The sequence below is a fragment of the Caretta caretta genome, chromosome 21, assembly GCF_965140235.1.
Source record: "Caretta caretta isolate rCarCar2 chromosome 21, rCarCar1.hap1, whole genome shotgun sequence".
In the NCBI taxonomy this organism is placed as follows: domain Eukaryota; kingdom Metazoa; phylum Chordata; order Testudines; family Cheloniidae; genus Caretta; species Caretta caretta.
In genome coordinates this window covers 9,981,748-9,995,632 of record NC_134226.1, presented here as the reverse complement: position 1 = coordinate 9,995,632, position 13,885 = coordinate 9,981,748, and the positions used below count along the sequence as shown (strand labels likewise).

The following is a 13,885-nucleotide window of genomic DNA, read 5'->3' as shown; positions in this document are numbered from 1 at the left end:
TAGTCAATCCTGCTTTGGTGAGGAAGTGGACTAGGTAACCTAACAATAGATTATTCTCCTCTCTAAACTCGGCCACGAGTGGGGGAAGGCAGGAGAGATTTGTCCATCTTTATGCTCCCTGCAATTTTCTAAATGATTTTTTGAACACGGAGTATACAAAGAACCAGCAGCAACAATAACAACAAAAAACCCAAAATCAAGAAGGAAATTAATTCAACACAGAACTCCATTTAATAAGGGGGGAGGAGTCTGTGATCTTAGGGGGAACTGAGAACAATCAATCAACGTAAAACACTTACTCTAAAAATACAGTGGATGCCAGCCTAGGCAAGGGGATAAACATTCAAAGGGGGGAGGCATAGACACTGAAAGAGGGAACAGGAACAAGCTTGCAGCTAACAGGCTTTGTCCCAGACACCAGCTTGGTGGGGACCAAAGAACCGGTCTCAATCTTCTTTCTTCATCTTCATCTGCTAGATGAAGGGGGCTTGCAGACTCACCGTGATCAAAACATAAGCTTGTTCTTGGGGCCGCTGTCCCATCTCTTCTAGGAGCAGGCTCTGGCCAGGGCAGAGAGAAAGCGTGTTATGGAATCACACTGGCGAATGCAGAGCTGTCTGACCAATATCACTGCCTGCTGCCCAATCCCACCAGCTCCTGGCACACAAGGGAACTGAGAAGTGAATCCTGCTCCGAGGGCCAGTCTCATGTGTATGGAAGAGGGATGGTCAGTCTCTACTGAAGTAGGTTCTCGGAGGTCAGCCAAGATGTTCATACTGGTCCCTTCTGGCCTGGAAGTCTATGAATCTGGAGTCTCTCCCCTTCCCCTTCTGCTCACCCGCCAATGGCCTCCACGCTCCCCTCCCACAATCGTGGCATCACAGGTGCAAGAGCCTTCTCCTCTGCACGTCCAGCCGTGTGCACCGGCTCCCCAAACCTCACTGGCTCCGGCTCGCTCCAGCCCCCAGCTGAAGAGTTGCTCCCCTTCCCCATGGCTCTTCACGTCCCTTTCCATTCGTTGCCATTTCACCTCAGAAGCTGTTACGAGCAGGGGCACGAGTGTCAGTGTAGACTGGGCTCAGGCATTCCCAGCACGGGGCCCTGAGGCCGGGGCCGGAAAAGGGCGCGGAGCCTGGACTTCACTGGCTTGTCCCGCTGCTAGCACCAGTGCTGAAAAATGGGCCCTATAGTTACTAGTATTGATGAGGCCCAAGGGTTCCTCTCCCTCTGGCTGGTCTGGTGCTCACACTCGTCCCCTCCTGCGCTTGCCCCCGGCTCCGCCCTTGACAGTGAGAATGGGTGCGGAAGGACTCTGGGTTCTAGTCCCACTGACTCAGTTTGTTGCCATAGTCGCTATATGGCCTCAGTTTCAGAGATGCCAACACCGGCGGGTCCCTGTTGGCTTCCGGGCCCCTGGAAATCCAGCCCTTAACCTCTGTGCCTCAGTTTACCATCTGCAAATGAAGATCACACCTATCCACCTCGCTGGCTTAATTACTGCATGCAGAGCCCTCCGAGAGCCTCAGAGGACAGGCGCTGCGGCTGTGCACAGGGTCAGGATCACACCCACACCCTGGGAACACAGTTCGGAGGAGGGGAGGAAGAGCATTGATTGGCTGGGGCAGGGGAGGGGCAGAAGAAGCTATAATCGTCCTTAGCAGTAAGTCCCCAGGTGCCATCACAAGCTCTTATACAAACTGCCGCTGCCCGCCCATCACACAGAGAGCCAGCCGCGTCCAGGCTCGTGTGCGGGGAAAAAACCCCTACATGCCACGTTCTGGATGAGACAAGGCAAAGCAGCCGCCTCCGCACGAGGTTTTTAAAATGATAATTGGGTGCTTCCCCTCCCCCCACCCCCCACACGCAGCTACCAGATAAAAGACAAACAATTGCACTTTGATCGAGCGAGAAACAAAATCCTGCAAAGAATTCCGCACCCACCCACCCGCACAGGGCCGGGGAGTGGGCACAGGAGCCCAGCTGCTTCGCGGAGGGCTGCGCTATGCTTTGCTGCATTCCAGATGGGGTTTTCCCACGTGGGGTAGGGAGGAAGTAGCTTTGTCCTTGCTTCCATTTGTCCACGCTTTATAAGGGAGCTTGCTGATCCCTACCGGCTCCGGCCTTGCCCCAGCGCTGGACTCGGGCAATGGGAGTGATATGGAACCACAAGCACAGTACCGTTTTTTTAAGACTAATGTTTGAAAAGTCACCACTCTTCCTCCTCCTAGGGACTGGCGGTTTCTTTCACCAATGATTTTATAGCATGCTGAACTTCCTCCCAGGATCTCTAGGCATTTTATAAACACTGCACTAACTCCAGCAACATGCCTGAGAAGAACAACTGTTATACATTCCATTGGATAAATGGGGAAACTGAGGCACGGGTGGTTGAGGCCTAAACTTAGGTTCCTGAGTCCAACGTTTAGTCACCTAAATAAGTGGCCTGATTTTCAAAGTGCTGAGCTCCTATGGGAGCTTTAGTGGGAGCTGCTGGGCGTTCAGCACCATTGAAAATCAGCTCATCTATTTGGGTGCCTAAATATAGACTTAGAGCCTAACTTGAGGTCCCCTTCTTTCAAAAGCCTTGGCCATCGGGACTCAGCCTTGGTCACACAGTCAACAGCAGCAGAGGCAGGAAAAGAACCCAGGAGTCCTGCCGCCTCGTCAGCTGATGTAACCAGAAGAGCACAGGCCATCTGGGCATATCCCACCTAATCAATCCCCCGCCTTCGCTCTCGCCTCTCCTCTGCCCTGTGGCATGCAACAATGTCGTCTGCTGAGGACTGAAATGCTTTAGTTTAACCCAAGTTTTGGGGCTTCCCCGGGGAACTGGTGCAATACAATGGCCTGAAGAGGTCAGACTAGATGATCTAATGGTCTCTTAGGACGGAAGAACCCAATGCACAGCTACAGACTAGGGACCGAATGGCTAGGCAGCAGTTCTGCGGAAAAGGACCTAGGGGTGACAGTGGACGAGAAACTGGATATGAGTCAGCAGTGTGCCCTTGTTGCCAAGAAGGCCAATGGCATTTTGGGATGTATAAGTAGGGGCATAGCGAGCAGATCGAGGGACGTGATCGTTCCCCTCTATTCGACATTGGTGAGGCCTCATCTGGAGTACTGTGTCCAGTTTTGGGCCCCACACTTCAAGAAGGATGTGGATAAATTGGAGAGAGTCCAGCGAAGGGCAACGAAAATGATTAGGGGTCTGGAACACATGAGTTATGAGGAGAGGCTGAGGGAGCTGGGATTGTTTAGCCTGCAGAAGAGAAGAATGAGGGGGGATTTGATAGCTGCTTTCAACTACCTGAAAGGGGGTTCCAAAGAGGATGGCTCTAGACTGTTCTCAATGGTAGCAGATGACAGAACGAGGAGTAATGGTCTCAAGCTGCAGTGGGGGAGGTTTAGATTGGATATTAGGAAAAACTTTTTCACTAAGAGGGTGGTGAAACACTGGAATGCGTTACCTAGGGAGGTGGTAGAATCTCCTTCCTTAGAGGTTTTTAAGGTCAGGCTTGACAAAGCCCTGGCTGGGATGATTTAACTGGGAATTGGTCCTGCTTCGAGCAGGGGGTTGGACTAGATGACCTTCTGGGGTCCCTTCCAACCCTTATATTCTATGATTCTATGATTCTATGATTCTCTTCCACCCCTAAACTCTATGGGTGTGTCTACCCTGCACACAGTTTATGGCAGCATGTAGAGTACACACCCCAACAGCTCCCCAGCATGGCTCTCAACAGCGGTGTAGACGGTGAGGTGCAGCTTAGGTGAGTAAAGACGGTACGTACCCTACGCGGCCCTCTGCAAGCCAAGCAGCGCCTCCCCCATCTATACCGCTATCTTTAGCAGCGTAGCGTCCCGCTGCCTCCCTGCTGCTGGAGTCTCCCCCCCCCCGCAGGAAAAGGCTCCACCAGTGGGGAAAGGCTCTGGCAGCGGGGAGGAAGAGGGGAAAGGAGCCTTTTCCCACTGTCTCGCCTCTGCCGGAGCCTTTCACTGAGGCACATAGTGACACCCCACCATGCGGACGCAGCCTACTGTTCACCGTGGCCTGGAGCCACACATAACTTACACCCCGCTGCCAGCAATCTGCAGTGCAGACCCAGCCTCGGAGATCTAGGTGTGGGGCTGGCATTTTGAACACTCAAAACACCCCGTACAAAGGAGCCGTTTACCACCAGAGTGTAACTTGGATCGACAAACAGCAGCCCCGTAAGAAAAGGGAACGTGCGGGGCACCAGTGCCCAATCTCACAGCACTCCTGGGGGCTGCAACTCGGTGGCCCAGTCCAGACTGCTCTTCTGTTCCTGACTGACCTCAGTCTGCTTCAGCAGCTTCCAGTCCATTGGTCCTCAGGTCTCCCGGGGCTCTCCCAAAGTGGCCAACAGTTTCCCCAGCTCTGTCATCGGGAAACCTGGATTGGAGAAATAAGTTCATCAGGAGAGACAATCACTGGAATTTACCCCGCACGTGCTCAATTACTTTGCACTAATCTAGCATCGTCCAAACACTTAGTGGATGAAGCCTCATAAATCCTCTGCAAACTAAATATTATCCCCAGTTTACGGACGAGGTTAAAAGAGAGCGACTCAGTGGCGGAGCTGGGACTAGAACCCAGGAGTCCTGACTCCATCCCCTGTCACAGTCATTAGAACATGCTGCCTCCAGCAATAAATGTGACAGATATTGAACGCGCTGAAAAGAAGTGGCACAGAGCCAAATTCTGATCCTGAGCAGTGAGAACCAGAAATCTCTCCCCTGCAGCCCAGCGAGTGACTCTGGATGTGCACTGCTGTGACTCAGAACAGAACTGGGCCCACTGTCTGTGCACCAGTATGTTTCTCCTCCATTGAAAAGTGGGTAAGTCCCAAGCCCATTCTACACCTTCAGACTTTCTAATCTTACTGCCAGCTAGCAGACCCAGAAACAAGCTCCCTAGTCAGTGTCTGAGCATGCTCCAGCTCTCTGATAATGGTCATAGATAAAACAACACTTAACAGACAATACACCTATTAAACAGTAAGGTCAGCCTGTCCCACAGCCTGAGAGCAGTTGAACTAACTACCTCTCCTGCATCAGCAAGAGCCCTCAGGAGCTAATGGGTCGTTAGCCCGACAAAGAGATTCCCACATTACAGGCCTGTAGGACCTCTCCCCAGTGGCTGCCCATGTGGAGGAGAGGAGAACTCTGTTTGTGTGTCCGCAGGAGTCTAGGCAGCAGGTTTACGTGGTTCCCATACTTCACCCTTCTCAGCTCACAAAGATGTAGCCGTTCATGATTTAGCTTGATTTAAAGGAAGCTCCATTAGATGTTGGATTCAACCTCCAAGGGAAGGGGTGGGAGACCGATACCTGGCACATTTCCAAACAGACACACAAAAGCCCTGGGGAATGGACTATAGCAAACAATCTTGCACTGGGAGGTGAGGGGAAAGGAGATGGATAAATGATCAGCAGGCCTTTTCCATCCCCAGGTGTTGTGTGGCTGTACAAAGAACTTCTATAGGACTTGGACACTTGGAACGTACATGGCTTTAGCTGCCACACAATAGCTCCACGTGGCAGCAGGCACCCCCTCTTTGTTCCCTTGTTTGTACAACAGAATATCACAAAACATATTTGTAAATTCTTTTGTTCTAACCAGGTAACAGCGATGCTCTCCAAATGCTTGAAAAGCACAGCCTGGCTTCGGCTGGATTCTCTGGACATGGGCAAAGAGATCCCTTGACTAATGTAGCACACCGTACCGCAGCTATTACAAGAGGGAGGCCTGGGTCTGTTGTGTTTTTAACTGATTAGGCAAATTTAGTGTAAGTGAAAAGTGCTGGGCCTGGAGACTGATTTCCTCTCTTCATCCAGAGCCTAGATACAGCACAGCAATAATAACTTCAGCTTTGAGATCTCCACCATGGACAAAAAGGGATTTCGCTCTCTCTGACCCACTTATTTCTTGGCCTCTGCTTAGAATGCCAGGATGTGCATGAGGTCATGGTTTATACATTCTGAATGTCTGAGAGCGACCAGTTCATTTCAGAGCCGGAGAGCTGGGAATGAAGTACACCTGGACTCCTCTTAAAGCACTTGTCATCAGTGACTTTAAAAAATGGCACCTTCTTACTAACTGTATGAACGCCCTGTGTATCATCAAGTCAGAGCATGTGACTTGACTAACACAAACCGACCTGTCCTCCTGCAGATGCAGTTATAGGAGAGTGAGCTAGAGTATATTCTGCCTCACCCATTGTCTGAAATGAATCCTTAACAAGAAGCACCTGCACAGGACAGAAATACCTATGGTCTGACCAAGGCTGATGCTAAAGGGGAATTATATATGTGCAGCCCGGTAAAGCACTGGCTTTTTTGCAATAACATCTTAATTATTTATATTTATTATTTGTACTGCGGCAGCACCTAGAGTCCCAATCGTGAACCAGGGCCCCATTGTGCTAGGTGCTGTACAGACACAGAACAAAGAGGCATTTCCAGCCCCAAAGTACAAGCTCACGGTTAATGTGCGGCCCACGGTATGAGATCAGTGGTTTTAGTATAGCTCAGTGATACAGGAAGCTGTGCAGAAACATTCACATATTTACCTCTAGGTTGCTTCCCATAGAGATAAGTGTGTGCCTGTGAGTGTGTGTGTGTGTGTGTGTAAACCGCTGCCCTCTGTTGGATGGAATGGGAACTGCTCAAGAGTGGGTCAGGATCCCTGCTGCTCTCAGTTTGTGATTTTCCTTTAGCCCTGTTGTTGCCAATAAATTCCAAGCAGCTAGCCAGGACAGCATCACAATGTTTTCTATTATACTGTCTTGTATTCAGTGTATTTGAACACCAGGATAGCTTATTCACTAATGTACATGGGGAAATATTTATTCAGTTTATTTTGGGAAATAGATGATTTGGCCCATGTGGGTTTGGAGATCAATTTCCCCCTCTCTAAGGGACCCTGTTCAAACGCACACCACTCAGCTGTACTGAAGACATTTTCAGCCCATCTCTGGGTTCGGTTTTTTAAGTCACACGGTGCCACCTAGTGGTCAGAGAAAGTATGACCACGCTTCGGCTTCCAGTTCAGCACATTCTCTCAACTAACTGCATCCGATGAAGTGAGCTGCAGCTCACAAAAGCTTATGCTCAAATAAATTGGTTAGTCTCTAAGGTGCCACAAGTCCTCCTTTTCTTTCAACTGCACTGGTAACTGCATCGCTTGTCCTGAAAAAATTCTGAAATACAGTTCGGCTTTGTGAAACTAGACAGAATTTGGACCGTGTCTGATTGGGGTTGTGTGTATGCTTCCTTTCTTTGTCGAAGAGCGTGGTGGATCTCACCTATAGATCAGGGCAGTACCGGAGGATTCTGAAGAGATGAGATGAGGCTCGGGTGTTGCAAATTCATAAACAGTTAGATTCAGAGTGGCTCCCTCTTCCATTTCCAGCTGCACTGGGTGTTCCTGGAGATGGAAGTGCAGGAAAATGGAGGTTGAGGACAGGTGAGAATAGAGAAAAGGGACTTGCATCAAGGCACTTTCGACACTGCAGTTTGAATCAAGTCGGGAAACTATTTTCAGAAGCTGACCTTGAAACACATTGTCCTTCTATATCGAGATTTCTAGCAAAGGATCTCAACAGATTTTATCTTGTAGAATATGTTATTGTCCCTGTTACAGATGGGGAAACTGAGGCACAGACAGGGTGGGGGGGGAACAAATTGCCCAGGGTCACACACAGCGCCAGTGACAGAGCTCAGAGCCAAGTCTTCTGACTCCCAGTCCCCTGTTCTCACCACTGGACATTCCTACCTCCCCCAGTTTGTCAAACAGCTTCAGATCCCGTAAGGTGGTTCTGCTGGCTGACATGGGCAGGGGAAATCTAACAAAAATCCTTTGATCTAGGACAGTTTCCCTGCACCATTTTAAAAACCTTGCCCCTGTCCATGCTGTGTGTCACTGGCCAACAGATCATTTCTTGAAGATGGTGTCTTAATACAACCCACATTGCAGCAGAGATGGGGCCTGACTTCTTCATTGTCTTGCACCCAAATGCTATGACATTTCCGCACCTAGACAGAGAAACGCTCATACACAACTGCTTTATTGAGTTGCTAACTCCTCAGCTACCCTGAGTTCACTTCCTGCAGCTCTACCAGTTCCTGGGTCAGCTTTAAAGTGACAAAGTCTCTTGGCTGAACAAACATATTGTACTGCAGACAGTATCGAGGAAGGCAGCAGCAAAGAAAGGATGGCCCAGTGTCTAGAGGACTGGCCCAGGACTGAGAAGACCTGGGTTTAAGTCCCTGCTCTGCTACAGATTTCCTCTATGACCTTGGCCAAGTCACTTAGTCTCTCTGTGCCTCAGTTCCCCATCTATAAAAAGGGGGTAGTAGCATTGCTCTGCCTTTCAGAGGTGCTGCGAGGTGCCCAGATACTATGATAAAGGGGCCGTATAAGTGCTGAAGACAGATAGCACCTAGAAATCTAGCCAGACAGAGAAGTGCATATTTGAGTGTCTGAGTAAGAGTGGGGCCTGGAGGGTCAAATGTAGCACTCCTTGCAGTAGAGAAATGGGGCTCGGTTGGACCCATTTATAGTCTATCTGTGTGAGACCGAACCACTTGCCTCCATCTCAGAACCCTTTTTGGTGTCACTCAAACTGCCTTGCTATGACATTTAACAGAGGTAATGCCGGACAGTGGGAACTGTACAGCATCCAGTGCTATGAATTTGGCCACCCTTTGAACTGAAGGCCTCGGAGAAGGGTCAGATTGAATCATTGTGTCTCCTCTTGCACTGGCTGGAATGTTAATTAGGAAATTGCAGGTGCCTTTTCAATGGGATTGTCAAAGAAGGCAAAATGACTTTTGCAGACATACCTCCTTTCGTCCAAAGGACTCGATAGGCGAATTAAGCCTCACAGCACACCTCTGTCAGGTGATATGTATCCTTATCTTACAGATGCCTTGAGAAGTTAACTGACTATGGTCACAGAGGGTCAGTAGCAGATCTGGGAATAGAACCCAAAGGCCCTGAATACCAGTTCCCTGCTCTAACCACTACACTGCACTACTTAGGTTTTAGCATTCATTTTTTCATCCTTCCCAGCTCTAAGTGCCTCCAAGGCACCTCCATATTGCAATCAGGGAGGCCAGCTGTGTTGTCAGGACCACTCAGCTTGCAGTTACCTAACCCAGCAGCGGCTTTAGGTCATCTCTAGCAGGAACTTCAGGGGCATAATCTAGAAATCTTGCTAGGCCCTGACTGCAGAATCTCGATTAGGGGCAAGGATGAAAGAGGCAGAGAGGACCCAGTAGGATTTTCTGATCCCAGTTGGGTTTACAGCATTAGCAGTCGCAAAAATATAATGTAAAAATCCCTGATTTGATTTGGAAGCAGAGCAAACGATATCTGGGACCAGCACGAGGGAATAAAGGAGAGCCCCAGGCTGTCCTTTTTACAGTTCCTTTTCCGAACGGGTGAGCGCTTATCCCTGCTTGTAAAGTAAAAGTGAAAGTACCTCACCGTTAGTTTAGCCCACTGCTCTGTATTATATAACCAACCTTAGGAACAGGAAGCTTCCATCTCTGCTTGTACATGTTGATGAGTTTGTTCCATGGAGACACCTCTGCCTTCGGAGATCCTCCATTTAGATCCTCTGTTTACAAAACCCCACAAATAAAGCAGTGAATCCTCTGAGCGGTCTCATCGTACATCCCATATGGAAGGGTAATACATGTCCCAGATACATTATATGATCAAGGGCCAACCCCTTTGTTGGCATATCTCCAGTGAAGTGAATGGTGTTAGGCCAGTAGAGAACTCAGCCCCTGGTATTTAAACAAATGACAGCATATAAAATGAACTAAAATGGGTTATAAAGGGTGGTCACATACTGTGGTGATAAGGAACATAAATGCACTTGGATCAAAGTGTCATGTCTCAGCTGGACTCTTCATGGCTACGGAAAGGGCTTCTATTCTGCTTCTGACGCATCCACAGTGGCTTCTCCTCCCCAATGCTGAGACCTGCTCTCCATGTCCATTGGACCGAGCCCAGAGACTTTCCCAATACAGCACAGAGTGCCTACAGTAATTGAGTTCTCAAGATTCAGGGATCAGCATGGATGTGAAGGACTAGACCGAGGTATTTGGAAACCTCGTCTACCTACCAGAATACCTGACAATTCTCAAGAGACGTAATTCCCAAATGGATCAGGAGGGATTCCCTTTATCTACAGCCTCTCTACCATTCCTCACCTTTCAGGAGGTGCTCTCTCTCTTCCTTGGCACAGAAGTCCTGGGCGGTCAGTGCCAGGGGTCCTGCAGTCGGTGTGATTCCTTCGTTGTCAGCACGCGGAACCTGTGAGATCCCAGCCCTGAACCCAGAACACAGTTACGCGTGGCTGGGTGCTCATGAACAGGATGGCACTCAAGTGACCACACGCTCGCTCACTCACTCCAACCACGAGAACAAGGCCTTCGCCCAGTTCAAAGCGAAGAGGCGGAATCACATTTAAAACACCAGCACAACTGGCACTGATTGTCCCACTTGTTGACGGACTTGACCTAAAGAGGCCGAGGACTGGAAGGGGCCACAATGCTGATCGCTCATGTACACCAGGTTAAGTGCAAAGCAACTCCATGGACCTCAGTGGCGTTAGTCCAGATTTCCACTGGAGTTCCTCCACATTTACACTGGATCTCCTCCACATTTACGCTGGCATAGCTGGAAGCAGAACCCGGCCCTTTCACTTACAAGGTCAGGAGTGGGGCCCAGTGACTGTACATCCCAGGATGTATAGCCCAGCTACAGCTGTGGGTGACAGGGCCTGACAACAGAGACAAAGAGGCTCACTTAAATGCAACAGTAAAGAGCAAATAAGATGCTGCTTGCTTAGTGATCTTCAGTAAAACCCAAACTAGTGGCCCCCTACAAAAAGACCATTGCCCAGGATCTGACAGGCTTCCCGTTGTCTATATGGGCCCACAACAAATTCATATTTACTCTGAGACAACCCACAACCCTCTCCACTATCTAAAGGCTGAATGCTTGTCCCAGATCTGTGTGGGAGGGGGACTGGGAGTTTGGCCACCTATCTCAGTGAGGCCAGGATCTGGCCTTGTGTCGCTAACAACCAAACTTACTTTTCCCATGTTCCTGTGTCACCAGAAGCTTCTCCCACCCTCTCTGCTTCCCTGCCAGAGATTCTGTTGCACGGATCCTGGGCTGTTTTATCTTTGCCCACAGCAGCGTTGACAAAGCCACCGGCATCTCCCATCTCCATGCCACTGTGGTCCAGCGTAGGAGGGGATCTCCTGCCACGGCTGGAAGGGGTGCCCCCAAGACTGCTATTCTTCAGTTCTCCAAGGATCTCCCCCATGCGGTCGCCTGTTGCATCTCCACGGGGCTCATCGGTCAGGTGGTCGCCAGTTAGCTCTTTGCCCACTGGCTGGCTGGTCTCAGACTCAGCCCCAGCGGGCACCAGGGAGCTGTCTTCTTCTCGGTCCCCGACGTCCCCTCTCTCTTGTGCGTCTGCTCTGGTTTCTGGGCCCTCCTGTGCACTCTGCCTGAGCCCAAAGAGGTTCCTAACAAGCTGGAGCACCGAGGGCCTGCTGGAAACAGGGGCAACGGTCAGAGGATCCATCTCTCTCAGCCGCCACAGGAGGGGATCTGGTGAGGTCACCCTGACAGCTGGGCTGGGGTTTCTCAACAGTTTGGAACCAGGGATTCCCATTGAAATATGGCCGCCTTCAGAATTCAGAACTGCCCCAGAGTTCTGCAGGGGAGGCGGAAGGCCAATCGAGCTGAGCTGCTGTACAAGAAGGGAGCAGCCAGAGAAATGGTGGGCGCTCATGAAACATTCAGTAATAGCAAGATGACTTATTTATATGGAATTCCCCCTCCACCCCCCAGCCCAGTCATTTGGCATTGATTTGAAAGCTCTCCACTTTGAACTGTCACAACAAGATGGAAGGAAAAGAAAGGTCAGCGGAAATGTGGGCGAATTGCTCCAGAAAGGGATACTGGTTAAATAAGGAAGCTAAAAATATTACTTTTGCTGTAGGTATGGTTAGAGCCTAAATGGTCCAAAAGGAAACAACTCCACTGGCCACTGGGAGATAATTCATTCCTTGCAACAATAATAAAAAAGCAAAGAAAGAAGTCCATTTCTGATGGTTTTACAGCTCCACGGATGAGTTCGGCCAGGTCTACACTAGAAATTTTTGCTGGTTCCCACTGGCTCACAGCAGTGTTGACAAAACCACTGACGTCTCCCGTCTCCAAGCCACTGGGGTCCAGCATAGGAGGGGAAATGGTGGGTAGGGGTGTGATTTTTTTGGTGTCTTTTCTATACTGGCAAAAGCCCTAATCCTTTACTAGTGTGAACTGCGTCTACACTAGGAGCATTCGTCAGTGTAGCTACACCAGCAAACCTTTTCTAGTGTAGACCTGGGTCTTAGTTCTCAGTTGTTGTGCAGGCTGCTTTTTGCATGGAACATTTTTCCACATCAGCTCTAAGGTCACCTGTGCATCGTGACAATCAGGGACCCTTATTCTCCACAGTCCTGCACCCCACCATTTACACCAGTCCACAGTGGGTATAAAACACTGCCATTCTGATCTGGGAGCATCTGCCACCCTCCTTGCACTGGCGTACAGGACTCTGCAAAGCCAGGGCAATGGAGAATCAGGGCCAGGGTGCGTGGGATCTCTGATCTGAGGCGGTTAAAAGAGATAGCTCAGTCTTGCAATGAAGGTTAGTCCAAGCAGCATTAGCACCAAGTTCCTGAATCATGCAGCGACCTTGGACGCTGCTGAGCTCCAGCACAATTCAGTCTTATCGCCCTGCATGACCAAACCGTGCCTTCCCCACGTCAGCACAGCATTGCATTGTACTTGGATCCCCCTTCACAGTCGATACATAAGAGATGGGATCTCAAAGATCTGATGCTCTTAATTACCTTCAGCTGTCAACACCATCTCCCAGTGGTCTTAGTACCTCTCCCCGCTTCACACTTAACACTTTCAAACCCATTTCCTGGCATCCTTGATACCTCTCTCTTCCCCCCACTCCCCCGCCCTCACACACACTCCAGCCACACCCATTTGCAGATGTATCATGTTACTAGTGAGAGGAGATGCCTGTTGTTTGAATCGTAGCTTCCCCCAGGCTGGAATTGCTGGGAAGCTCATAGGCCTAGAGCAGAATCTCTCGCAACTCTTCTGTGGCCCAAGGAGCAGGTTCTGGTGGCCCACGAAGAGCTGGCTGATCAGTTGATACAAGTTCTCCTCCTTGTTTCCAGCCCCTGAACTGGATTAAGAACAGCCACACAAGAGAAACATAGGATTGTAACTGAGCAATGAGTGCGTCTTCTATAAGGCTGTGTCCAGACTGGTATTTATCTTACCATCTCTCCCCCTTGCTATGGTGATAGTGACAGTGGAGTTGCTAGCATAGCGTGTTCAGAGCAGGTCTGGACAGCAGAGTGATCAAACACCAGCAGCCGGTGCACACTAGCAGAGCAGCAACAGCGTTAATGGGCCGTTTTAAGAGCAAAAAAAAAAAACAGGCCTAAAACTCAGATCCGCCATTAGCTAGACTGAGCCACGGACGACAAACTTGTTAATGCAGAAATAAGATTGCTTGGAGCTGCCTTGTGCCTTTCCAGAACGTTAAGGTCAGCTGCACTCAAACCTTTGAAACCAGGAAATAGAAAGTGAGCTCACTGAAAAGTTAAATCAACAGCACGCGAAGACAACGCTGTTACACTGCACCAGTGCTCAGGAAATAGCACGGCAAAGCTGCCTCCCCCTGACCCTGAATATTCTTATGACTAATCACAAACAGCAGGGGTTGGATTCAGTCCACTCACACCGCTGGAGTTACACTTTG

At 49.8% G+C, this 13,885-nt stretch overlaps 1 protein-coding gene across 1 annotated transcript; it reads right to left on the bottom strand.

Annotated features, from left to right (window-relative positions):
- Nucleotides 1–208: 208 nt before the first annotated feature.
- On the bottom strand, nucleotides 209–13,587 carry LOC125625102 (uncharacterized). Its single transcript, XM_048826730.2, has 7 exons — nucleotides 13,401–13,587; nucleotides 11,136–11,603; nucleotides 10,248–10,366; nucleotides 9,552–9,646; nucleotides 7,328–7,449; nucleotides 4,317–4,414; nucleotides 209–560 (listed from the first exon to the last, which is right to left on the bottom strand). Exons 2-6 carry the CDS (start codon nucleotides 11,369–11,371, stop codon nucleotides 4,318–4,320), a joined length of 669 nt encoding a protein of 222 aa, XP_048682687.2. The 5' UTR covers nucleotides 11,372–11,603; nucleotides 13,401–13,587; the 3' UTR covers nucleotides 209–560; nucleotide 4,317.
- Between the last annotated feature and the right edge of the window lie 298 nt (nucleotides 13,588–13,885).